We start from the raw sequence: 27558 nt of genomic DNA on the forward strand, positions 1-27558 counted from the left end.
TTTTTTAACTATCTATGCACTGCTAAAGTGAATTATATTTAACTGATCATGGAATTGCCTCTCTCAGAACCAGTGCACTTTGTGAAGAAGCTGAGGGACATTTCCTCTGAAAAGGGCAAGCCCCTGAGGCTCGAGGTCACATTCGCTGGAACCCCCAGAGTAAATGTGACCTGGAAGAAGGATGGTAAACTCATCTGGGCCTCATATCAGTACAATACAATCACCACAGACACCTCCGGCATCCTGGAAGTTCTTAACGCTGACAGGATGGAGGCAGCCGGTAGATACTCTTGCGAAGTAGATAACGGAGTCGGAAGTGACAGATGCGAAGCACAAGTGTCAATTCTAGGTAAAATTTGCTCAGTTTTGTAGTTTCAGTTGTAATAATTCATGATCATTCATTTATTTATCCAGCCATTCATTCATTAACACAACTCAACATCTGTAGTTATACTAAATCATCATCATCATCATCATCTTTCACTTTAGAACGACCATACTTTGTTGAAAAGATGGAGCCAGTGGAGGTAACTGTGGGCGATGTGGTTACACTGAAATGCCGTATTGCGGGAACTCCTGACATCTCCGTAGCTTGGTTTAAAGCTGACGGAAAGCTGCGCAAGTCCAACACTTGCTCAATGGACTTCACAAACGGTGTCGCCACTTTGAAACTGATCCAAACAACCAAGTTCGATACCAGTGAATACATCTGCAAAGCAGAGAACCGGGTCGGTTCAGCCTCTGCCAGCTGTAATGTGATGGTGAAAGGTGATGCTTGTTTTCCATACTTCTTGTTTGTATGTTAGTGAATCGTGCTATGATTGTGCATCAGGTTTTAAGGACATGTTTAGTTTAATTGATTTGTTCAATGACAATAAGACTTATGAAATCAGCCAGTTGTGTCTGTTAATGGATCCTCTTCTTAGAGTTTTCCCACCTTGTAAAGACAGTGATTCAGACTCAGTTTCTTTTGATTGCACAAAAATATTTCGCATAGAAATGGATGGCAACAATACAATGGGCACAATTTTAACATCAGCATTGCTTCTCTCAGAACCTGTGCGCTTTATCAAGAAGCTGGAGGACACTACTTTCATAGTTGGTCAGCCACTGAAACTAGTCTGCGCATACACCGGAACCCAGAGGGTCTATGTCACATGGAAAAAGGATGGCAAGCTGATTTGGGCCTCTTATCAGTATAATGTCAGAACTACTGATTCAACCTGCGTTCTGGAGGTCCTCAACAGCGACAGGCCTGAGGCAGCTGGAACATATACTTGCGAAATTTCCAATGCAGCTGGAACCGATGTCTGTCACGCTCGTGTCAGCCTAGGTAAACTCACAAACGCTTGACACACCATCTGCTTTCAATTCATCAACTAACTGTGTTAACAAGATCTCCATTGCCTGCCTGCTAGCATAACATAATGTAGGCTAGATGAAACTAATCCAACCATTACTCCTCTCAGAACCGGCTCGCTTCGTGAAAAAGCTGGAAGACACTTATTTCAGACTCGGTGAACCTTTGACCCTCAAGTGCACGTACACCGGAAGCCAGAGAATATGCGTGACCTGGAAGAAGGACAGCAAACTAATCTGGGCATCGTATAAGTACAACGTCAAGACCACCAATGACACCTGCATCTTGGAAGTCCTCAACAGTGACAGACAAGAGGCCATCGGAAGATACACGTGTGAAATTTCTAATGCTGAAGGAATCGATATCTGCCATGCTAATGTCAAACTAGGTAAACCACCTTAACAACTCAGGGATTTAAAAATCAATTGAATCATTTGCATTTTCATAAAATATCATGGAAGGAGCTGGTTTAAAACGTTAAATTCTATTGCTTATATCATCTAACCCCACCATTGCTAATTGATTTCTTAGAACCAGTTCGCTTCGTGAGAAAACTGAGAAACAACTTCTATAAAATCGGCCATCCTCTGACGCTGGAGTGCACATTTACCGGCAGCCAGAGGATTTATGTCAGCTGGATGAAGGATGGCAAACCCATCTGGGCGTCATACAAATACAACGTTAAAACTACCAACTTCTCCAGCACTCTGGATGTTCTCAACAGCGACAGTCGGGAAGCTGTCGGGAAATACTCATGCGAGATTTTGAATTCAGAGGGCACTGATATCTGCCATGCTATGGTTAAGATAGGTAAAGCCATTAACAAATGCACCTCATTACCATAAAGATTTTAGTACATTTGAATGTGTAAATGTCACAAATCTTAAATTCTAGACCACTCCTTTCAAATAAACATGCATTTGCTTGCTGTAACATAAAAAACATGCAACTAACATCACCATTACCTCCCGTAGAACCTGTGCGCTTTCTAAAAGAGCTGGAAGACACCACTTTCAGACTCGGCCAGCCGCTGTCGCTATACTGCGCTTACAGTGCCAGCCCCAAGGTCTATGTGAGCTGGAGAAAGGACAACAAACCAGTCTGGGCCTCCTACAAGTACAACGTCAAGACCACAGATAATTCCTGTGTGTTGGAGGTCCTCAACAGTGACCGGTTAGAAGCAGCAGGGAGATACTCTTGTGAAATTTCTAACTCTGAGAACACGGCTATCTGCTATGCACAGGTCAAACTAGGTAAAACATTAAACATGAAGGGTCATAGTAAGGGCTCATTTGTTTTGGTTTTTATTGTTTCAAACATTGTTGTTTTTAAAAATGGGAACCAGAAGAATCTGCCAAGCTCACTTTTCATTTCCTCTGGCAGATTCGTCTGGCCCCCTCTCATTCAGTCAGATTTCCACCCAAAGTGGATTGAGGTTTACTTCAGGAGTATGTGGCCCAATGAATTTGAGTTCTTGCTCGGCCCATAGACTTTACACTGTGATGATATGAAAGATTTTTAAATGGCTTTTATGTGTTAGAGAAAAGTTTTACAAATATATAACCTCCATGGATCAAAAATTCCTAATAGAAAGAGTCGTGACAATTAATCTTTTTGCAGTTCGAGGTGTTTGAACTGCAGTGCAGATGTCTCTTTTATAAAGGTGGCCTACGGGGAAAATGCTTTTTTAGCTGCAGGGGAATGTTCCATTGCTATAGCGCAAGTGGCTACTGCAAGGCTGAGTTACGGCGCCCTATCCAGGTCTTACTGTACATCCAAAGCGCCAGGCTCAAGAAACTTAGGTCAAACTGTCAAACCAGACAGTGCTGATCAAATCGATGATAAAAATCTGAAAACAATGAGCCTTATTTTATTTATTTATCGCACTTATAGGTAACATGCTAACTCTGTTTCATATAATCTCATCATCCTTCTCAATAGTTAGCAGGCAACTAACAGCTAACATCCTTGCTTCTCTTAGAACCTGTGCGCTTTGTGAAAAAGCTGGAGGATATGACCTTCAGGGTTGGCCAGCCTCTGAGGCTTCAGGTCATGTACACGGGCAGCCAGCACGTGCACGTGAGCTGGACAAAAGACGGCAAGCCAATCTGGGCTTCCTACAAGTACAACGTCAAGACTACAGACAACTCCTGTGTCTTGGAGATTCTCAACAGTGACAGAGAAGAGGCTGCTGGGAGATATTCCTGTGAAATTTCCAATGCTAGTAGCTCTGCTATCTGTCACGCTAATGTCAGACTAGGTAACTTCCTCCTAACATACTGATTTTCTAACAGTTCAGGCTACATGACATGACTAACACCGATGTTGCCTCTCTCAGAACCTGTGCACTTTGTGAAAAAGCTTGAAGACACATCGTACAGTCTGGGTGACCCGTTGAGTCTGACGTGCACATTCACTGGCAGTAAGCAAGTTCACGTGAGCTGGATGAAGGACGGCAAGCCGATCTGGGCTTCGTACAAATACAACGTCAAGACCACCAATTCCTCGTGTGTTTTGGAAATCCTCAATAGTGACAGAGAAGAAGCTGCTGGAATCTACTGTTGTCAAGTTTCTAACGCAGAAGGTTCTGCCATGTGTGACGCTCATGTCATTTGTAAAACCTCTAAGAAAGGTATAACCTCCACGACTCACCACAGCATTCTGGCATCTCATTCACTAACACTGAACATCAAACATTTGTTAATTCATCTGGAATGGAGCATTTGCTCTCTTTGCTTGAGAGTCACGGTCTTTGTCATGGACCCTGACAAATACATTTAATAAAATAAACCAAGATTTCACAGCATGAGCTTTTTGACTTAAGGGTAGAAACACTATTATGCAACATCAGGGCTAATGGAACACAAGCTGGCCCGGGAGTAGGAGAAGTTTCTGCCTCTCAATAGAATATTCTCTATATGCTGCTTTAATAATAATTAACTAACAACAACACAATAAAATTAAAGCTAATTGAATTTCATTAGAGAAGTATAATATAGGATCCATGTTTGCTTCTGCATTCTGACCATCACCTTTGCATCTAACAATCATTAATGCTTCTCACAGAACCTGCTCGCTTTATCAGGAAGCTGGAAAACACCACGTTACGAGTCGGAGAAGCGCTGACGCTTAGAGTCGCGTTCACCGGTAGCCAAAGAGTGAATGTTAGCTGGAGGAAAGATGGGAGTCTGATCTGGGCCTCTTATCAGTACAATGTCAAGACCACAGACTGCAGCTGCACACTAGAAGTCCTCAACAGTGACCGAGAAGAGGCTCGTGGAAGATACACTTGCGAAATTTCCAATGCCGAAGGCTCTGATATCTGCCATGCTTATGTCAAACTAGGTAACACTAACAACACGTCGCTTGTAGTTCATCATTCGTTTCATGCATGAAGTGAACAAATCTCAGAGGTATCCAGACATTGCGCAGTATACACATATAGTCTTTCATCCTCCGCATGTAAAGATCAGTGGCTGGTTTCTATGACTGACTTCAACACTGCTTCTCTCAGAGCCCGTTCGATTTGTCAAGAAACTGGAGGACGTCTGCCATGAGCTGGGTAAGCCATTACGTCTGGAGTGCACTTATACCGGCAGCCAGAGGGTCCACGTGATGTGGAAGAAGGACGACAAGCTGATCTGGGCTTCTTACCAGTACAACGTCAAAACCACTAACTCCTCCTGCATTCTGGAGGTCCTCAACAGCGACAGAGCTGCAGCTGCGGGAAAATACACTTGCGAAATTTCCAATGCTGAAGGAACTGACACCTGTCATGCTCATGTTAAAATAGGTAACACACTAACTGACATCTCATCTCATTAACCTCACGTGGTTACTAATGCTAACCTCTGGTGTAGTTATCGTTTCCCGTGGTCCTGTGTTTGGTAACAAGAAGGAATTTCGTACAGTCCAAAAAGTCCTGGGTTCTGTTGTCATTGTGTTTAGGGTTGGCTGGTCCTGTGTTTGTCGGGGTTGGAAGAGAAATATTTTATGTCTCAGAGGTCACGAGGAGCATGTATTCCATGTTGTTGTTGTTGGGTCAGATCAATATTTGCTTGTTTGAAAAGGGATTAGCAGACAGGAGAAGTATTTGTTAATAGGGTGGATATTCTGCATTTGTTTGCTTTGTGTTGCAGATTGTCTTTACGTTGTCTCACGTGCTGTCGCTCTCTGGTCTGATGATTGGATTTAGATTTACGTTTCGAACCATTCTCCCATGTCACAATATGGCCTGACTGTCTTCACTTTCTCCCCCAATGACAGAGTCCAAAGTCCCTCCAAACTTCACCAGGAAGCCCTCTGAGTCCATGATGGACTCTGTGGGTAAGACAGTGAAGATTGAGGGTCGGGTGTCTGGTTCCCAGCCACTGACCGTCACCTGGTACAAGGACAACAACGAAATCTTCGGCTCTGACAAATACGATGTCAGCTTCAAGAACAACGTGGCCGTGCTGTGTGTCAGAGACTCTGTCCGCTCTGACAGCGGTGTCTACACCTGCACGGCCTCCAACGAAGCCGGAAAAGCTTCGTGTCGGGTTTCTCTCTCCATCTCAGGTATGAGTGTATTTATGCTCTATAGTGGGTTCCTTTGAAAGTTAAATGATATTTTATTTTTATGGTTTGGTCCATCTCAGGTTTGAGTAAGACAATTACAGGTTCTTGCAGTTCAAATACAAAGAGTCAGGGTCCCTCTAAAGGTTTCTGCCAGAGCCTGTTGAAGAGGCTCTGATATCCTGCCCATAATGTTACTAGTATCTGTAGTTGTCCTGCTTTTTCCCCATCACTCAGAAACTGACCAGGCTCCGAAATTTGACGTCCCTCTGGAGCCGGTGACGGTGAACGAGGGGGAAAAGCTGAGTCTCAAATGCCACGTTCACGGCTCTCCTCCGCTGACCATCCAGTGGATGAAGGACAGGAGGGAGCTGAAGTCCAGCGGAAACACCAGAATCACATTTGTTGGCGGGACGGCCTGTCTGGAGATCAGCTCAGTCTCAAAAACCGACATGGGAGATTACCTCTGCAAGGCCAGTAATGCTACCGGCAGCGACTTCTGCAAGTCCAGGGTCACTGTGAAAGGTAGGAATGTTTGGTAACTACATTTTCACATCTCGCTGACCAGCCTGTGTGATGGTGTTACTATCTGTCCTCTCATGTTCACTGAGTTTAATTGGCTGGAGAAGCAATGACTGATGTGACAGACAAATTCAAATGTTATTTTCATTTTATTACAACTGGGATTAAATATTTTTTCCCCTTTTTATTTAATTTTTTTGGCAGCTGTCCGAACAAGTTAGGCGTTTTTTAATTTGGTGTAACGTTACATTCTAAAAGACTTGAAGTAAAAAATGTGTCGTGCTTAGCTGTGATGTTTTGGGATAATTAAACAAAGCCCATATAAAAAATGTGATTACTTTAATGACCATAGAGCAGGTTTGAGGCTCTGATTGGGCAACACTGCACTCCCCTTCACAATCTCTTTCCAGACAAAGGAGCTAAGGCCGCCCCCACGGAAGCGGCCGCCCCAGCTGCAGCTGCCCCGGTCAAAAGGCTCGACAACCTTTTCTTCATCGAGGAACCCAAAAACGTTTCTGTCACTGAAAGTAAGTAGACCACTAGTAGACATCTGGACCTGAGGCCAATGTCATTAACATTAACTCAGTGCTACGGGAAGCTAGCAAAATCATGACCAGTCTCTAGTAACACTTGTTCTTGCAGAATGGCTGCAGAAAGCTCTCAAATTTGTGACTGGACAAGACTTATGATAACATCAGGAAACCTCCCCAAATTTAACTACATTTGGCTTATTTTATTTATATATATATATATCCATACATGCATATTGTGTATGCACCACGTGTAGATGTGGTATGACGTGTCTATATCAAAGACACAAGTTGGAAGAATTATTTATTACTCCAAGTCCCATAAACAAAACAACAAAGGAAACAATTCAGGGTCTGAACTAAAGGGTCAGCAAAGTTCAGCATTTATAAGATCACCGCAAAACTACATACCCTGAATGTTCGCTTTGTTTTTCTTTGCAGAGGGCACCGCAACCTTCATTGCCAAGATCGGGGGTGACCCGATCCCCAGCGTGAAGTGGATGAAGGGCAAATGGAGGCAGATCGTCCCTGGTGGTCGTATTTCCATCGAGCACAAGGGCGAGGATGCCAAAATGGAGATCAGAGAGGTGACCAAGTCGGACTCTGGTCTCTACAGATGTGTTGCCACCAACAAACACGGAGAGATCGAGTGCAGCGCAGAGATGGAGGTCACCAAAAAGGAAGAAGCGGAAGGAATTGGAGACGTGAGGACAAGGCTGAAGAAGTAAGATATGTTGATTGTCTGAACCTTTTTCTTTCTGTCTGGCTGATTTCTTTATTTGTCAAAGTCGGTTTTTCAGGGCAACTGAAAAAGGAACCTTCTCTGATTGTGTGTTTGATATTTGTCAGGACTCCATCGAAGCAGAAGAGTCCCAAGAAAGAAGGAGACATCGATATTATAGAGTTGCTCAGAGGTCACGACCCCAAGGACTATGAGAGGATCCTGCGGGAGCACGGCATCCACGACTACCGAGCCATCTTGCAGGCCATCGAGTTCCTGAAGAAGGAGAAGGAGATGGAAACTGGAAAAGTGGTGAGAGAGGGAAAATGTCAGATGTGTAGCTGATCCTGAAGATGGTTTTCATGTTAGGGTTGAAGTTATGCTTTGAGGATACAGCTACGAAACACAAACTACAAAGGTTAGATTTAGCTACCTTTGGCCAAAGCCAGGCTAGCTGTTCCCTTGTTTCCAGTCTTCATGCTGAGCTAAGCTCACAGGCTTCTCTCTGTAGCGTCTTATTTACCACACAGACAAGAAAGTGGGGTCAATCTGAACCTCCAACTCTCCACTGGAAAGCGAATTGTGTCGAACTGTTCCTTTAGGTTACAGGTTGTGAAGAGACCTGAGATGTAGGAGAACGTGGACGAGCATGTTTTGGTCGCATTTCATTTCAGTGGTGTAGAAAGAGATGAAGGATAGCAGATAAAGATGCTGTTGCCCTCGTTTACTTTACTTTCCCGCTGCAGGAGGTGGAGCGTGGCGGCCGGGTTGAAGAGGAGGACATGGCCCGACTCATCCAGCAGCTGGAGGGACGCGTCGGCACAGAGGTAACCGTACACCACGACCACGAGTTTGTTGTCAATCCTCTGGAGCTGAAACCAGTATTTATACTTATATTTACAGCCAATCCATCAAAACACTTCTGGATTGAACAAAATCCAGATTCTGCAGATCAGAACATCAGCAGTAGGTATTGAACAGAATCAGCTCATCAAGGGGACATTTTGTACAATTTTGTTACAAATGTGAAATACAGCAGCATCACCTCCACAGTCCTGCCTTTGGCCCCCCAGTTTTACAGTTTCAGTTTGAGTTCCTCGCTTAAACATCTGAGGAGGGCAGCTGATAATTATATTATGATTATAAAATTATTATTATGTTTTTAGAAAAAGCACAGTAATGGTGTTTTTTGTCAGATTTATATAAATCCAGAAACCTCCCCTCACCTCCTAAACCTCAACATGCATTAAAGCTATTCTACTTTTGTTTGTTCATCATTTAGACTTCAGATTTCTCTAGAATTCAAGCTGCTGTTTTTATCTGTGGTAACTGTGATCTCCACTAAAATCTGAAAATAACCTGAATTATAATAATTCTGCACAACATGAGTCTTCAAAGACAGACCAATCAGAGGTTACGTTGATTATTAAAACTGATTTTCAATCCTCAGCCCGTCTCCGTGATGGAGGACATCAGAGACCAGACGGCAACTGAGAACCAGAGCGCGACCTTCCAGTGCAAGATCCGGATCAACTACCCGGAGATCAGTCTCACCTGGTACAAAGGCACCCAGAAACTGGACAACAGCGACAAGTACGAGATCAGCAGCGTGGGAGACCGCCATTGTCTGAAGATCAAGAAGTGCATGGCCAAAGATGAGGGCAACTACCGCGTGGTGTGTGGTCCTCACATCTCCAACGCCAAGCTCACCGTCTCAGGTAAGAGTCTAAGTGTTTGAACTTCCTGTCCTGTCTGATGGACACCTGTCTGTGCTCATGTCCTACTCCTTTATCCTATCATCAGAAGCTGGTTGTAAGACAGGTAAGCAGTAAGACTCCAGTCTAACAAAACTCAGACTGACCTCTTTGAACCTGCTGGTTCACATCTGATGACTTTATTTTTGTGTTTTGTGGATTTCTGTTTCCTGTTTTTTGTTGTTTCTTCATGTTGAACTTAACGTTAAGTCAAAACTACAAAGACTCAATCAGGAGTATTAACACATAAGTAATAACATCAAATACTACCGGAACAGAATAGTCGATGTTATAACTAACATCTGATTGTCTGGTTTTAGCCGACCAAATTCAGTTCACTAAATGCATCAGAAGCATCGAGGTCAGTGAACACAACTGTGCCACCTTCGAGTGCGAGTTGTCCTTCGACAACGCCACCGTCACGTGGTACAAAGACTCATGGGAGCTTAAAGAGTGCCCAAAATATAACTTCAGGACTGACGGCCGACGACACTTTATGACCATCCGCAACGTTACACCAAAGGATGAAGGTTTGTTAAAACTGAATTTAAACTTCATATTTCAGTCTGGAAGGACATTTCTAACCAAGCCAGAGAAACGTTTTCCCTCCAAAGCTCAGTGTTTTAAATTAGATTGGACAGAGAATGAAATGATATCAGTCTGCTTTCTTGTCTTATATTAGGACTGACAAATAAATGTTAATGATTTGATTGAACCGTGCAGTTTTAGTATTTAGCTGGTTTGGGCCAAAGCTGATGTGTGTTAATGGTGGGTAGGATGTAGTAGACAGGACCAGTAAAATAAAACCAGTAGCTATTGTTTTAGCCCCCAAAAAACAATTTGAAAATACATTTAGTAATTTGCAAATATGTAGAACGACAATAAAAAACTAAAGAGTGAACTTGTTAATCCGAATACTATTCTCAGCCTTAAATGAGGACATATTAAATGGAACTGGGTAGAGGGACGTTCACACCAGCATCTAAACTCAAATCACTTCAGTCGCAGGGGTGAAGAAAATCCACTCAAATCTTCTGGATCAAGTTCTTCTTTAGTGAACACATGAATTCACCCCATTGACCAACAACAAGCCGTCCTGACCAACATGAAGGAAGCTATCGTAGCTCATTAGCTTGTGTTACTTTCCAGTTGTATTGAAGCAGGTTTACTCACAGGAGACACGAGGACATCATGCTGATAAAAATTGTATGCACTGTGGACACATAGCATCCTGTTAGCGACCAAGCTAACAAAGTTTTTCCCTTCAGAGGACAAACAACACATTCTCATCCCAACTCATCATATATGGACTCTTGGTCAGGACCTCTTGGCGTCGCTTTCTCTGAGTACCCTTTAGCGTCCATTTTGGACGTGTAGGGCTCCGTGGTCAAGTTAGCGAGAGTAAATATGCTACGTGTGGTTAGACTAGTGGTTATAGTTGTTAAACTTCACATTTGCTTAGTTTCAGGCACCAAAACCACTTGGTTAGGTTTGGGAAAAATCATGGTTTGGCTTGAAATAACAGTAGCTATGTTTCCATGTAATTGTCATGTGAATTTTAAGTGGACTTTTGAAATGTCGCAAAAAAGAAAATGCGAAATATGTGCGTGTCAATCAGCTGGTTTGGAGCGCATAAACCAGGCTACGGCGAGCATAGTTACGTCAGTAGTTGACGTTACACATGGCTGTGATAAACAAGACGTCTGGGTTCAAACCAGAAACAAAACCAGCCGCTTGAACCTGTTTCTGGCCCACCCCAACTGCCTCCTTTCTCTGACATTTCTGTTAAATATTCTACACCTACCTTTAGCGTTTAAATACAACGCTACTGGGCATCTCCTAGTGCGCTTCAAACTGACGCCAACGGGTCTTAACCACATGTCAATATGTGACGACTTGAGAATGAGAACAGGTTGGAACAAAATGTCAGGAGGAGTAAACGGTCCAGTACAGAATAAAGAGCTGTTGTGCCAGAATAGTGATAGCATGTACCTGGCTGGCTAGCCTGTTAGCGGTTAGCTCGCCAGCTGCAGCCGTTCACCAACTACAAAGATGCGCAGATAGATTTTGTTGTGCCACTTTCTGCGTCTTCAAAAATGAACTTTATCTGACCAACATTAAGTAATATAATCAGCATTAATAATGTCTCCCCTCCGTCAGGCGTTTACTCTGTGATTGCTCGTCTGGAGCCGAAGGGAGAAGCTCGGAGCACAGCTGAGCTTTACCTTTCAGGCAAAGGTCTGTACGTTTCACATAGCTGAAGTTACCAAAGTTGAACTCAGTGAGCAGCTATAATAACATGCTGTACCTTGTCCTTTCACAGAAATTGGGTTAGGAAGGGTTCCTCAGGGTGAGTATTTTAAAACGTAAATTCTTGACAGTAAAACTGAACATGTCTTCAGGTCTAACCCAGTAAAAATTTGAATTAAAGTCACAATGAGAGCGTATCCTGCGACTCACTGTTGTTACATCACAGTACAAGAAAAACATTACCAATATCTCAGATCGGCAGATCGGTGAACATTAGTACATTTTCATTGTGAAATGGAAGAAATGTGAAGTTTTACTGTCCCAACACACATTTTTTAAAAATATTTCTATTAATTTCAACGTTGTAGTAATAGTTGTGTTTGTGGCTAAACCTTTAGACGTCCCAGACACATCCATTCATGTTTCAGAGGCAGCTTCGATGGTTCTTAGAGGTGAGATCAGATTCGACCATCAGACTTACCTTTAACTCTTTAACACCGACCTCACTCAGCCTGTTTCACTCATTAATGTCTTTTTCTATCAAAAGATTCCTCCGAATTTTATCACTACGAAGAAAGAACAGTGAAAGGTACTCAACGAATGCACAGCTATTAAATTAGCACTAACTTCCAACACTGTTAATTCTTATTTCGGGTGACTGAGTGAAGAAATGTGAGTTTCTGCATTCAAACACAACCATCCTAAAATGTAACCTTCATCATCACCACAACCATCGTCATCATCATCCTTTGAATCTCATCTTGAATAACTGTGTGATTATTTTGATGGATATTTATTCAACCCTCGTCCGTCCTAATAACTGAAATCCCACATTGATGTGTGAAGCCGTCTCTAATAACAACTCAGTAATTTAACTTTAGTAACAATTCATTCACTTTCTGAAATGTTTTTTCAAATATCACTAAAAGAAAACAAATGCACAGAAGAGGATTACGGCCTCATGAAAAAACAATCAAGTTAAAGTCTGAGATTAATCTCAAAATTATGAGATCAAGGTCAGAATGTGAAATTGCATAATTAAATGAAAGTTAAAAATGTTGAGATTAAAGGAGTCTGAGAATTCTGAGATAAAATTCATAGATCTAATTTCAAAATCAGAATAAGTCAGTAGTTAAAACCTCTACAATTCTGACTTATGAAGATAGAGATTTCCTTTAAATCCCATTTTTTAACTCTAGGTCTGAGATTAGTCCGAGTTTGACTCTTTTATGTACGAGGTTTCGGGCGCCATTCTCATAATTCCTAGAGTTAAAATTTATTTAAAATTCTCAGATTAAATTAATTAAATTAAAATCTACAATTTGACATAAAGATTTTGAGATTAAATCTAAAATTAATTTAATTTAATTTGGTGTCAGATGAGATTAATCCCAGAACTCTTATGGTTGTTTCATGTACTCTTCTTCTGCACAAACCTAAACTTTGTAGTGATGAAACGTTTGACCACATATTTTTCTAACATTTGATTATTAAATAATCAGCAAAGAGACGGGATCCGTTCGGTTCTCCTCTGTCACAGGCGTTAACAATAACTCCATCATCAATATAAAACCCGTCATCCCTGTCTGTCTGTGTCATCTTCTGTCCTTTAACCTGCTGTGTTTTTACCTTCACTTCATCACCACTTCATTTCCTCCTGAATAACCTCAGGTGATTAAAGACCTGTGACAGTCCTATCGTGTCAAAGTCAGGTTTCTATTTCTAAGTTCACTTTTCTTCCTCAACAGAAGAGAAAAAACCTGTTGAAGAAAAAATTGAGAGGACTCGGGTCGAGATAAGAGAAGAAATCCCTGAAGGTATAATTGCTTTTTAGAAAGGCAAGCTGGCTGTTCCACAGAGCTTGTGGGCTGTAACATAACGAAGCCGCCTCTCTGCTAGCCTAAACGCTTCACACGCCAGAACCTGCTGCTTTTAGAAGCTTTTCTTTCCTCGCAGCTGTAACTCAGTGTTTGAGCACCTGAACTGTTTTTGCTGTAAATCATCTTTTGGTCTCGTCTGTCGTCTGCTGTCATGTTTAATCCTCTTATTTGACTCTTCTTCACCCCGACTCACCTCTCTGACGCTCTTATTCAACCTCACTAGAGCTTTCTGTTCAGTAGAGAGTAGAGCTCCGCCGTCGTAGTTTTAATGTTTACTTTCTTGATCTTTCAAGTTCCTGAGGTTTACAGGAGACGAGAGGAGGAAGCTCCGCCTCCAGCTCCAGTCAAAGGTATCTGCAAATACCTCCTCTTATTTTTACCACTCTCTGTATGTATGTACTCTCTTTAGTTTGATCTCTTTATGCATCTTTCGTGTTCAGTCTGATTGTGTGTTCCTTTCTTCATTTATTTCTGCTTCTCTTAAATTCCTAATAATAAAAGAATCTTGATGTTGATTTTTTATCGTGGTGAGAAAACTGAAATCAGTGATAATATTTTAAAGTACCTGAAGCAAAGAAGCCACAGCCTGAAGTTACTGTCACTGCTCCGGCTCGGCGAGAGGAACCTCCGGCCCCAGCAGGTAATGTTTATTATTTGGTTACTGAGTCTGTCTTGGCTCACATTCTTAATTCTTATATAAAACTTACTTAAAAAGAGTAAGTTAAATTGTGTCAAAAATTGCAAAAACATCAAATTAACTCAAAAGAACAAGCACACAGAATATTTTTATGACCTGTATTTGTGCACGTGCTTACTTTGCATCACAATACATGAAAGTCTTTAGAATTTATTTAAAAAAGTAATGTAAATAGATATTTGTCAAAATTTGTAAAATAAAATCTTTACATTTTTTACAGACTTATTTTACAATATTTACATATTACCGTATGTTCTAAATTAAATTTCTTGACTTTTTTACACGTTCCATATTTCTAACAGCAGTATTTATAAATGTTACATATATTAATATATAAATAATTATTTTTGAAAACACACATTACATTTGCTCTATTTTGATACGACATTTAAGAAGAATCTGTTGGTAAACTGGTAAACTGCAAATTCACAACTTTTAGCATGAAATTTGAAAGGTTATGACATTTTGCACTTGGGATTTTACTCTTAGGATGAACTTCATCTTTTTTCTTGAGTGCTGTCTGCATAACTTAATGCTGTCTAAAGTGACTCTGAAGCTAAGTTCAGTGTTCTTACAATGCGTAAGGAGCATTGTGTTCTTGGCTGTCTGTCAGTTGTTTGGTTATCTGTCAGTCCGTCTGACAATGTTTTGTGTGTTATCTTTTCCTTCTTTTACCCTTAAACTCTTACAGCTGTGTGTGCTCTGTGTTGGCTCACAGTAATATTTCTTTGTTAACCTTGACGAATCTTCATTAAACACCAAACCAGAACCTGAGCAAGAAGTGAGCGTTCCCAGAAAGATCACTCCTGAACCTTATCAACCGGAGCCAAAACCAGTTCCTTCTGAGCCTAAAGTGGCACCTCAGAAACCAGCTGCGCATGAGCCTAAAGTGCCCAAAGTTAAGCCTGAACCTGAAGCACCTAAAGTCGAACCTACCAAGAAAACACCAGAAGCCCCTGAACAGAGAGGTAAAGTAGTAACACTTTGCATTACTACTGATCAACTGGAAAGACTTTGTGTTATACAGTCTGTCTTTCTTGTTGTTTTGATTCATGTTGCTGTGATCTAAGTGTATCACTCTAACACGTTTGTGTAAATCTTGAATATTATGAGATGTTCTTCTCTGCTAACCTCTTCAGCTGGATCTTTTAAGATGATGAACTTTGTCTAATGTGTCTGGATTTGAAAGCATTTGGGTTTTTCAGTTTTCTATATAATCCCTCTACAAACTAATTCTAGAAATGAACGTCATGGCTGTAGTATATTAATAATGAAGCTCACACCTTGTTCCTTGAATAACCTTATGATAAATGTATAATAAAACTGGAAAACCTTTCAATGTTCTCCAAAGTGCCAGCTGTAGCCAAACCAGAGGAAGCCATAGTTCAGCCAACTGCTGCTGCCAAGATTACGCCACCAAAGGTTGAAGATAGTTTAAAAGGTACCTGGAAGACAGTGTCTTTTCCCATCTTTGAACTCTTTGATATGTGTTGTCACAACCGGTCTGTCTTTTATGTTTTCACATTATGTGTTTTGTACTTATCTTTGTGCTAAGCACTCGTTAGAGTGGACTGTGATGATGAAGCCTTCATGGTTACAAGTAGGTTACTGAAAATTATATAAAATGTTTTTTAAAGCACCAGAGATACCAAAGTCTGAAGAACCCGTAGTTCAGCCAACTTCAGCCAAGGTTACTCCCTCCACACCGGATCATCTTCCAGCTAAAGGTATTGATTGTTGACCTTTGATATCTTCTTTTAGACTTTGAATTAAGTTGTTCCAGTCCATTTCAGTCATTACCTGTAGATTAAACAATCCATAATATTCTCTTAAGTACAAGACATACCCAGACCAGAGGAACCTGTAATTCCACCGTCTGCACCACGGGTTACAGTTGCAACTAAAGGTACTGCAAATACGCTCTTAATGGGTTGCTTTGTTGTACTGTTCTGTTTTGTGTTTGTATTGTTCCTCAGTTTCAAGTTTGTTTAGTATGATCAATTTATGTGTCTGTTGAAAGTATCATATGGAAAGTAATCTTTCCAAAAAGCCTTCTATGAATATCTTTGAGCACTCGTTAGAGTGTGACTTTTACTTTTTTTCAAAATATTGTTAACAAGATAATCATCTTATAAATTAATGTTCTTCAAAGTTGTCTCAGAACCAAAGACATCTGAACCTCCAAGAAAACCACATCTGCTGGCTGGTAGACCTGAGACAGAAGCACCGATGTATATCGCTGAAACAAAACCAGAAAAAACACAGAAGGTTCCTGAAGCACCAAAGAAGGTTCCAGAAGAACCCAAAAAAGTACTAGAAGAACCAAAAAAGGTTCCTGAAGCACCAAAGAAGGTTCCAGAAGAACCCAAAAAAGTATTAGAAGAAAAGCAGAAGGTTCCTGAAGCACCAAAGAAGGTTCCAGAAGAACCCAAGAAAGTACTAGAAGAACCAAAAAAGGTTCCTGAAGTACCAAAGAAGGTTCCAGAAGAACCCAAAAAAGTATTAGAAGAAAAGCAGAAGGTTCCTGAAGCACCAAAGAAGGTTCCAGAAGTACCCAAGAAAGTACTAGATGAACCAAAAAAGGTTCCTGAAGCACCAAAGAAGGTTCCGGAAGTACCCAAGAAAGTAGTAGAAGAACCAAAAAAGGTTCCTGACGCACCAAAGAAGGTTCCAGAAGAACCTAAGAAACTACTAGAAGAACCAAAAAAGGTTCCTGGAGCACCAAAGAAGGTTCCAGAAGAACCCAAGAAAATACTAGAAGAACCAAAAAGGGTTCCTGAAACACCAAAGAAGGTTCCAGAAACACCAAAAAGGGTTTCTGAAGCACCAAAGAAGGTTCCAGAAGAACCTAAGAAAGTACTAGAAGAACCAAAAAAGGTTCCTGGAGCACCAAAGAAGGTTCAAGAAGAACCCAAGAAAGTACTAGGAGAACCAAAAAGGGTTTCTGAAGCACCAAAGAAGGTTCCAGAAGAACCTAAGAAAGTACTAGAAGAACCAAAGAAGGTTCAAGAAGAACCCAAGAAAGTACTAGGAGAACCAAAAAGGGTTTCTGAAGCACCAAAGAAGGTTCCAGAAGAACCAGCGAAGGTTCCGGCTGTAAACAAAATTTTTACAGAAGCACCAGTAGAGCTGGAAAAAAGTCCAGAGCCTCCAAAATTTGTAAGAGAGGAACCAGTGCTGCGCCACCAAGCACCAGCACCACCACAAGACTTGGAAACCCCAAAAACAATTCCTCAGCAACAAGGTAGATATATCTGCAAGTATGACCAGTTTGAACTTCTTACTAACTGATCTTTACTCATCTTGATCTTTTAACTCGCTATTTGCATATTTTATTCTGAGGTGCCTTTAGCAACATTGTTTAAGGTTTTGTCCTGATGTCTGTGGTGTCATGTGTGTTGACTGTTTGCTACATCATATCACTGATCAAAACAGTAAAACAGAGGGAGATATCACAGGAAACAACACCACTAGCTAAAGCAAAGCGTGTATTCCCATCTAACATTTGCTTAAACTTGTTTCTCAGGTACTTTTGGAAAGTCCGCAAATGTCCATCAGTTTGACAAGTTGACAGATGATATTCTTTCTGGAAAAGTATCAGTCCAGCAAAAGTCTAAAGAATCACAGCAGGGAGGTGTAGATTCATTACACGTAGGGTTTACAGTAGGATATATACCCCACTGAAATCTGTGTTTTGTGTTTTGATGGTTTTTGTCTTGTGTTGTTTTCCTCTTGGCCATCGCTCCATGGTGCAAATCTTCAATCTTGGGTGACATCTTTGAAATTACCCCAGTTCCCCTGGAGGCTGATCTTAAGCACACAACAGTAGTTTTTGAAGACAGCAGGGAGTCTTGTGTGAAGAGGGATGGTGGAGAAAGGATTTTTCTGGCAGAAGCTGAATACAGGCAAGAGAAAGTCAAGATATATGAAAGGAGAGTGGAGTCAATTGCGAAAGAAGAAATCACTTTGAAAAGGGAGATAAAGCAACAGAGGGTTCTTGCAAAGGAACAGGGTGAAGTTTCCACATGGTGCAGTGGAGACCGGCAGGTTGAAGATACTGAGTCAGTAGAGGAAGTTGAGCCAGCATACACAGAATATGAGACTGAAAATCTGGAGGAAACTGAATCTCGTGATGAAGAAGACTTTGTTTCAGAAGACAAAGCATTGGACCAGAGAGAAGAAATGTCTCTGAGGTCTGTCTCTCCACTTGTAAAGGAAGCTGGCCATTCATTAAAAAGAGATGTCGCACCTTCACCTGAAGTAACTCGTCCTATTAAGAAAGAAGTTTCTGGATTGACATCCAAAAAAGAGGTTCTGGCTTACAAGAAAACTCCTCAAGAAAAGAAGCTCAAGGATGCTGACATTGCCTCAGCTTATCCCGAGCAGAAAGAATTTCCGGAATCATTTCCGTCAGTACATCATGAGGAAATTGAAGAAGAAACTGTCTCAACAATGGAGGATCTTGTTACAACTAAATTCTCTGATATGTCTAAAGTAATCCCACTACCAAAGAAGCCAAGAGTACCCAAAAAAGTCACTCTTTTGAAGCAAGCTGACTCTGAAGAGGAAGAAGTTCTATCTGAAACATCCATGCATCTTAGAAAAACGGTTCCGCCTCCACTTGAACAAGACTTAACCCAAATTCTTCCCAAAACAACCCCCTCTCATCCTATGACAGCCGTCCCTGCCAAAAAAGGAAATGAAATAAAAATTCCCAAAGTAGCAGGAAAAATGGATCTCGAAGACACTGTACCTGTGTCAGAAGAAGTGTCGTTCGAAGAAGAACTTGTCCCAGCAACATCTATCCCAGCAAGTAGGGACGTTTCACATCCAGTTCCAGCTCGAATTCCTTCACCTGAGAAAATAGTCTCACTTGAGGAAAAATTTTCTCCATCAACAGAAACTGTTCTTCCTGCAAAGAAGACCTCTCCTGCACTTTCTAAAGCAGTTGCTGCTCCTAAAGAAGACTTTCAGACAGAAGAAGTGACTCTACCTAAGAAACCTATCTCTAAAGACAAAGTTGCGCCAACTAAAAGGTCTCAAGTTCCACGGCAGAAAGCTCATCCCCCTGAAGAAGAAACTCTCCCTTCCAAGAAACCTGCTGCTCTGGCACAAAAAATACTCACACCCGAGGTATGTTCTTCTGAAGAACCAAGATCCACGGCGACTAAACCTCCACCAACAAGAGAAGTCAACAAGAAAACGAAGAAGGGAACACAGGAGATTGAACAAGAAACTCTTGAGAAAGGTATTCTTTTTTGTTTGAGCCGCACAGGCCCGTGATCGCCATAAGATCAACCCCTCTTTAAAGAGATATTAACATGTCACATTTACTCTTTACTCGCACGTCTTCCAAAATTGTCTTGAGTAACAAGAAAAATGGTACAGTTCACACTAATCCTCACATCGTACAGTAAGCTGTGTTAATCCATTGTGACTATGTACAAGGCAAACCGTGTACTAAAGAACCTTTCTTGGTCATTCATTGTTGAGTTTTGGTTTTTCCTTCATCAGTTGACATTCTTTCACATCTCCAATCCTGTCACTTCCTCTACTTGTCCGTGCTGTTCGTAATAATTCATGTCCAAATCATCTTTTGCCGTTAAAAAGTAGTGATTGACCATGTTGTTGTCTTGGTCGTGATCTTGGCATCTTGTATTCCTAAAGTGTCTCCTCCAGAGGAGAAGAAACCATCTGCACCAGCAGCAAAGCCTTCACCTCCTCCTCCTACTCCTCCTTCAGCCAAAGTTGCTCCCTCTGCAGGTAGTCTCTTCAGTTTGTAGTTTCCTTATCTTTGCTGGCTCGTCAAGAATCAGCCATGTTCTGTTTCTTTTTGTCCATTGTTTGTGGTGTTCTTATAATCTCGCTTTTCTTCAGGTTTCAAACTTTTCGTGTTACTCGTTATGTTTTCACCAAGCTTATTGTTTTCTTGGTTATGATCTTGGAATCTTGTATTCCCAAAGTATCTCCTCCAGAGCCGAAGAAACCATCTGCACCAGCCCCAAAGCCTTCACCTGTTCCTCCTGCTCCTGCAGAGAAGGTTGCTCCTCCTGCAGGTAGTTTCTTAAATTGGTTTTGTTTGTTGTTGTAAACTATACGTCTGTCTGTTTCCTGTTATGTTTTCTTTGCTGACCAAAATGTGTCCTCACGGTAATCTTTCTCCTCACTTGTCATTTGACTTGCTTTCTCCTGTGTCCCCAGTCTTATCTTGCATTGTTTCGATGCAACTGTCTGTCTTAATTGACCATGTTGTTGTCTTGGTCGTGATCTTGGCATCTTGTATTCCCAAAGTGTCTCCTCCAGAGGAGAAGAAACCATCTGCACCAAAGCCTTCTGCTCCTGCTGCTGCTGCAGCCACAGTCGCTCCTGCTGCAGGTAGATCTTTCACTTTAAAACACTTTCCTCTGTTTGTGTTACTGTGTTTATGTAAGATGTTGTCTGGTGCTGTTTTTGTGTTGTGTTTTATTTATCTGCTCTTGTCTTCATTCAAAAACATCTTGAATCTTTCCTATGTGTCTTGTCACTGTCAAATATTTTGTTCTCTTGGTCGTGATCTTTGGTATCTTTTACTCCTAAGTGTCTCCTCCAGAGGAGAAGAAACCATCTGCACCAAAACCAAAGCCTCCAGCAGAAAAAGTTCTTCCTTCTGCAGGTAGTCTCTGACATGTTGTTCATTTCCGTTTTTCCTGCCAAAAAGATATCTGTTGGTTGGAGTTCTTTAATTGTGGCTGGTTTGTCAGTTGTTGCTTGTTTACCAGATCTTTGCCAGTGATTTAATCAAGTTGGCATTCTTGTAGCTCAAGTTGCACCAGTGGAGAAGAAACCCTCTCCACCAGCCGTAAAGGCTGAACCCTCTCCTGTATCAGAGGAAATATCTCCGCCAGAAGGTAACATCTCTTCTGTAACTGTCATTTGAATTTATGTTGTTCTCTTCTGTTTGTCCCCAGTCTTTAAAATAGTTATTATGTCTTCATGCAAAGCAATCTGAGCTTTGATTTAAGAAATGCATTCACTGTCTAACTCTGTCTAAATCTGTTGGTTCTCTGATCCAATTCAAGGCTTTCGTATTAACAGTATCTGTTGAGGCCAGATATCCTTATCTTAACATCACTTGGTGCATCTGGAGTTACTTTAATGTAACTTTGTACACTACAATGACAAAACATCACTTTTAAATGCATGGCACACTTTCTTAACTCAAGTATCTGTCTGTCTCAAAAATGTATTAACCTTCTTTGTCTTTGATTTAGTTTTTTTCCTAACACTGTTTGTATTGCATACACTTATATGTTGATCTTATTTAAATTCTTGCAGACAAGGAACCAGTTTCAGCGCCTGGACCAACTAAAGGTATACCAAATCTTTATTTTAAAAAGGGCAGTAAAATGTAATACATATTGCTATGTTAGATTCTCTCAGACTTCTTCAGTGGTGTGTGAGTTGTAAAAATGTCATGCATTACATTGAGTTTCCTTTATGTCTGTATGTGAATGTTATAAAAAGTGTATTTGCTGCCTCAACCACAGTGCCACCTCTTAAGCAAAAGGGTAAGATTCCTGTTCAGGAAGCAAAAACACCTGAATCGCCTAAGCTGAAGAGTAAGTTCACCAGAAAAGCCAAAGAGACGGAACCAGAACCAGAGGTTGTTAAGCTGAAGAAAGTTCCAGTGAAACCGCCAGAGCCTGAGAAACAAGTCGTAACTCATAAAGCAGAAGTGACGAGGCATCACGATCCAGAGCTAACGGTTCATGGACTTCACGACAGAGAAGATCGAGACATAATAACACTCGGAAGAACTGAACGAGTCTTCACTGCAGAGGAAGAGACGGTTCAGTTTGGCTATTTTGAGGAAGCTGAAATGGTTGAAGTTGTACAGAAAACTGAGAAAGAAGGATGGACAAGAACCCCAAAACCACAGAAAGAGGAAGAACCCGATGTGGCAAATGTAGATAAGAAGAAAATAACTAAACTGCCAAAGGCAGATGAGCAGAAGGGATCCGTCAAACTAAAACCTTTTGAAAAATCAGGGAAACCGGAAGAAGAGCCACAAAAGATCAAACTGAAAAAGGTGCCAACTAAGCCCAAAGAGCCTGAGAAGGAAGTCATAACTCATAAAGTTGAAGTGACAAGACATTATGATACAGAACTGACAGTTCAGAAGCTTCGTGTAAGAGAAGATCAAGAGGTAATAACACTTGGGAGAAGTGAACGAGTCTTCACTGCAGCTGAAGAGGCATCTGAACTGGGGTATATGGAGGAACCTGAAAAACTAGAGGCAGAAGATCAGAAATCAAGATGGACAAGAAGCCCTAAAGTGCAGAAAGAGGAAGAGCCTGAGCCAGATTTAACCAAAAAGAAAATAAAGAAATTGCCAAAGAAAGATGAAGAGCAAGAAGTAGTGACACTGAAACCATTTGAAAAACCGAAGAAACCCGAGGCAGCTGAACCACCAAAAGCTGAGAAAGAAGGTGAAGCAAAGACTGATACAGAACGCACTCCATTCAATAGAGGTGAGACACCGCAGAGAGATCAACCGTCCACTGCTATAAAACACAGAGAAGACGAAGATGCTTCCGTGACGAGTCCAGAGGTAACTCCTGATGTCAGTCACGACCAGAAGGAGATTCCGCAGAGGAAAAAGGTTGATCAAGTACCCAAAGATGAGGAACCTACAGCTACCGACAAGCTCCGCGTAAAACCTAAAAGGATTTCCACAACAGATGAAGAGAAAGGACAGGTCGTGTTGAAGCCTTTCACCAAAGCTGACAAGCCTGACGAAAAACCAGATGAAGCCTCCGAGGTAGAGAAAAAGAAGCCGCTGGACACAAAGGTACCCAGTCGAACTCCAAGGGACGAAACTCCTATAGAGCCGAAGGAACAGCAGCTTAGGACAGCTGAAAAGACTGTGACGCCGAAAAAAGAGGAGGAGAAAGCTCAGGAGAAAGAGGAGCCAGCTGTTCAACCCAAGAAGCCCAGTCCACCAGGAAAGAAGGAAGCAATCACACAGAAAGAATCGGAGAGCGAAATCCCACAAAAACAAACAGATATCTTAAAGAAAGCTATCGAACTCAAAAAGACTCCTTCGCCAAGAGTTGGTAAAGACAAGGTAGAAGAAGAAAAGCCTCTCAAACCTATTGAGCAACTAAAGAAGGTCGAGCTTAAAAAGACGCCATCGCCAAAACCTGAAGAAGTGGCACGTGTCCCGGCTGAGAAGAAGCCAAGTGCTGAAAAAATCAAACGAATTCCCAAAACTATTTCACCAAAAGACTCTGCTGAAGCTGTAACACTCAAAAAGGTCCCGAAGAAGCCTTCCCCAGAGGAGCCTTCAAAACCAGACAAGCCCAGCAAAGGGCGGGTCCCCCTGCTGAAGGAGGTTTCTCCTGGATCCGTGCAGATGAAGAAGGTACCCACCCAGCCAGAGGAGGAAGTGTTCGAAGCGGAGGCAGAAGAAACGGAAGGCGAGGAAGAGGAGGAGGCCTGGGGCTGGGAACTGGTTCCTTCAGAGGACTGGGAAGGTGAAGGGGTGGAGGGGGCGCTGGAGACTCCAGGCTTCCCTGGTGGCAAACGAGGTGAGACGAAGGCCGACATCAGATGATTCTGGAGCCCGCTCATCCATCTCAGATGACTCGTCTAATCCTCATCACATCCTTTTTTAATCACTCGAACCATTTGATCATCTACAGCTCATCGTTTTCATTCATTCACCCATGGCGATGTCCTCTTGCTGTCCATTACATGTCTGTCATCCACATCAATCATCAAGTGCTGAGTGTTCGTCTTCATCAGTGTTCGTGTCATTCACAACAACCTTCCTGCATTGTCTTCCGTGTGTGTTTGTCCCTTTGGTCATTTTGTGCCGTTATTCATCCATTTGTCAAAGAGCAATCTTCATCCTCTTCATCACATCATTCATCTTCGTGATGTCCCTTCAATGTTCTCATTTGGACAAGAATATGTGTTTGATTTAGCATGTTTCCTGTTAGTGTTGCTCAAATCTTTCATCTTCAGCAGTGAGTTCTGACAGAGACACTTAAAACGCATCTTATTGTTTCTTGTCCAGATGGAAAACCAACAGAGGAGCCACCAAAAGGCAGAGGCAGAGGATTTGGGGGTATGAATGAAATGAAATTAAAGCTGTGGTCTAACAGTTTTGCTCTTTGCTCTAGATAATCACTAGCAGTTTGTGGAAGTCTAAGTTGTTTTTTTTTGTCTTGTCTTTCCAACAAAATCTAACAAATGTTTTCGTCTTTAATCATGGCCCCAAAGTTTTGTGACAATCAACACGACACGGCCGGATATCGAACGTGTGGCTTTTTGATACCAACTGAAATGTGTATAAAGCACAAAGAGTATCAAAATCTGCCAAGTACCTAAAGAGTTCTATCTTGTTAGTTATTAGCCTTTTAATCCAAATTTCCGTGGTCTCTCACACGACTGCTTGTGTTTAATGTTGTGTAAAATCTGAATGATGCTGACTCACAACGGTGAGTTAAAACAGACACAATAAAGGCTAAAAGAGAACAGAAGATCTTTACTCTTATGTTTAGGATGTTCTGCAGTCACACGTTTTATCTGTGTGTAAAACCACAGGTGGGTAGTCTGTCTGCTGTGTTCGGCTAATTAGCATCACAGGTGCTGGAGATCGCCATATCTTTCTTTTACTCTTTGCGTGTTGTATCTGGTTTGTTGTCTATGTTTTCTTGTATTTTGTGGTTCTTTAAAGAATCCCGCTGGAAGCTCGTAACCAGTGACTGCATGATTCTCAGTATTAACATAATCTTATGTAACTGTTGACGTTTGTTAAATGTGAGATTATGTCGACTGACTGACGTCTAATTCACGAGAAGGTCTTAAAAAAACACTGTCCACTGTCCGATCATATTATATCTGAAACTAACTACATGAATTTTTGTATGTGGTGTTGCAGCGAGACAAACCCCATCTCCTGGTGACGGTGGCAGGGGCCGGGGCCTGAGGCCAGGCGGGAAAGGCCCGTCACCACCAGAAGAACCCTTCGGGGGATTCAAGCTCAAAGCCGTCCCCCTAAAGTTCATCAAGAAGATTCAGGACATCGTGTTGCAGGAAGCCGAGTCTATCGGCTCGTCTGCTGTGTTTGAGTGTGAGGTCTCTCCTTCCACTGCCATCACGTCATGGATGAAGGATGGCAGTAACCTGCGCGAGGGCCCCAAGCACAAGTTCACTGCTGATGGCAAAGATCGCAAGCTGAACATTATTGATGTCCAGCTGTCTGACACTGGAGAATACACCTGTGTGGCCAAGAACGCTGGAAAGGAAATAACATGCACAGCCAAGCTCATTGTTGAAGGTAAACCTCTGCAATGCGCTTCCTGTGCTCTTCTTCTTCTGTCTCCTTACAGTTTCTTGCATTGGTTGCACTATTCGTTAACTCTTACTTCTTCCCCTAGGTATTTACCCCATCGATGCCTTACACACTAACTGCTCTTATTAGTATTTATTGCTGCTCTTACTAATATCTGTTGTCACTTGTAGATCTCTTACTGTGTTGACGCTTGTACGCTGTTCCTCAAATGTACGTCGCTTTGGATGAAATGTCTGCCAAATATGTAAAATGAGTAAATGTAAACTACTGTTTTTTTATTTACTTCCGAGAGAAGTTTGACTTATTTTGTCAACTAGGCATTTTGTAGGCATCACAAAATACTCAAACTCAGGTATGGTACTGGCATAAATAATTGGAAGAAATTGTTTGGATCCCAGCCTTTATTGTATTAAAAATACTGTTCTTTAAACGACCATCTCTTCGTGCAGAGCTACCTGTAAAATGGCTGAAAGAACTGGAACCAGAGACAACTTGTATAAAGGGTCAGCCTATGTACCTGACCTGTGAGCTGAACAAAGAGAGAGATGTGATCTGGAAGCGTAACGGCGCCATCCTGAAGAAACAGGCTGGAAAAGTGGCCATTAATATCATTGGTATGCAGCACGCTGTGACCATCCAGAACTCCACAGACGATGACGGCGGCAGCTACACGTGTGAGGTAGACGGACAGGAGGACGTCAAGACGATGACCCAGGTCAAAGTGATCGGTAAGCAGTCAGCAGCAGGTAGTAGAGATGAACCAACTCCACTGATAGTTAACATTCAGGCTGAAACACCTTCCAGATAAAAACCAAAACAATGATGAGATGAGACAGAACTTTTTCTATCTGTAATTTCCCAAACAAAATGCTCACACCCAGGATGGAACAAAATACATAACCAGAACGTTAACAACACAATTTGAATCCAATCCAAGTTTACCAAAAACCTTCTGTAAAACACACCTCAGCCATGTTACTATAAAATTTGCTGACGATACAGCAATCATTTGTTTGATTAAAGAAGACGAGGAGACCAGCTGCTGGGAGTGGGTTGAGCAGTTTGTGGGTTGGTGTAGGGCAAGTTTTCTTCTGTTGAACACCCAGAAAATGGAAGAAATCATTTTTGGCTTCAGACACCCACCAACCACTCCCTCTGGATGGAGAGAGAATTGAAATGGTAGATGATTATAAATTGATGTTAAAGTGTTGTGGAGTTTTAATACAGATGTTATTTATAAGAAAGGGTTGCAGCGTCTATATTTTATGTGTAAACTAAGACTGTTTATTGTGGGCAGAGATATATTGGTCCTCTTCTATCGCTCCCTTGTGGAAAGCATACTGACTTTTTGTTCCATTGCCTGGTATTTCACATTGTCAGTGAATAATAAAATAAACTGCGTAAGATAGTTAATATGTCCAGTAAGATTGCCGGAGAACAGCAAACTAGCACGACGACGACCTGCGAGTCCCGACTGGTGAGGAAGGGGCAGGTGATTATTAGAGATGTACCACATCCCCTGTTTGGGAGTATGAGCTGTTACCATCAGGCAGACGGTACAGGGCGCCATCCCTCCCAACCAGCCGGGCCCGCAGGTCATTTGTGCCTACTAGTATTGGATTTCCTAACAAACAATGAGACAATAAAACAGAGCTGAATCTCGGGGTGTCGGGGAGCTGCACCTTACTTGTACAGCACTCGGGAGATGTTTGTGTTGGTAACGCAGTTGTCGGCCTGTTGTTGTTGTTGGGCTGATGTTTGCTGTATGACACACTATGAATTTACGAAAGACTAATAAATATCTATCTATCTAAAACATTTTGATAACAAAGGTTTCCAGATTTACCAGATTTACTTAGAAAAGTAACAGAAGAAGCAGTCGAGTCAATAATTTCCTCAGAAGTCATAAATCATGCTTTTACCTGCCAGCAAGCTGAGGAAAAAGACTT

General features: G+C 41.8%; 1 protein-coding gene across 1 annotated transcript in view; it reads left to right on the forward strand.

Moving 5' to 3' along the window:
- The window catches only part of LOC119903609 (titin-like), a gene marked incomplete at its 3' end in the record, with an annotated part of 160496 nt that overhangs the window by 52018 nt on the left and 80920 nt on the right, over window positions 1-27558 (forward strand). Inside the window, 35 exon segments of the mRNA XM_038719851.1 lie at window positions 68-280; window positions 490-768; window positions 1055-1333; window positions 1470-1748; window positions 1892-2170; window positions 2335-2613; window positions 3342-3620; window positions 3699-3992; window positions 4427-4705; window positions 4875-5153; window positions 5627-5917; window positions 6152-6439; window positions 6847-6963; window positions 7408-7690; window positions 7816-7999; window positions 8434-8514; window positions 9138-9405; window positions 13440-13508; window positions 13865-13921; window positions 14134-14211; window positions 15036-15236; window positions 15620-15709; window positions 15906-15995; window positions 16103-16174; window positions 16430-17512; window positions 19169-19516; window positions 19936-20031; window positions 20232-20324; window positions 20560-20643; window positions 20846-20920; window positions 21066-21155; window positions 21583-21618; window positions 24329-24379; window positions 25196-25594; window positions 26059-26337. Coding sequence (XP_038575779.1) covers window positions 68-280; window positions 490-768; window positions 1055-1333; window positions 1470-1748; window positions 1892-2170; window positions 2335-2613; window positions 3342-3620; window positions 3699-3992; window positions 4427-4705; window positions 4875-5153; window positions 5627-5917; window positions 6152-6439; window positions 6847-6963; window positions 7408-7690; window positions 7816-7999; window positions 8434-8514; window positions 9138-9405; window positions 13440-13508; window positions 13865-13921; window positions 14134-14211; window positions 15036-15236; window positions 15620-15709; window positions 15906-15995; window positions 16103-16174; window positions 16430-17512; window positions 19169-19516; window positions 19936-20031; window positions 20232-20324; window positions 20560-20643; window positions 20846-20920; window positions 21066-21155; window positions 21583-21618; window positions 24329-24379; window positions 25196-25594; window positions 26059-26337 — 7542 coding nt within the window.

Source organism: Micropterus salmoides, unplaced genomic scaffold (assembly GCF_014851395.1).
Source record: "Micropterus salmoides isolate LMB-PRFRI ecotype aquatic unplaced genomic scaffold, ASM1485139v1 Ms_hic_scaffold_15, whole genome shotgun sequence".
NCBI classification, from domain to species: domain Eukaryota; kingdom Metazoa; phylum Chordata; class Actinopteri; order Centrarchiformes; family Centrarchidae; genus Micropterus; species Micropterus salmoides.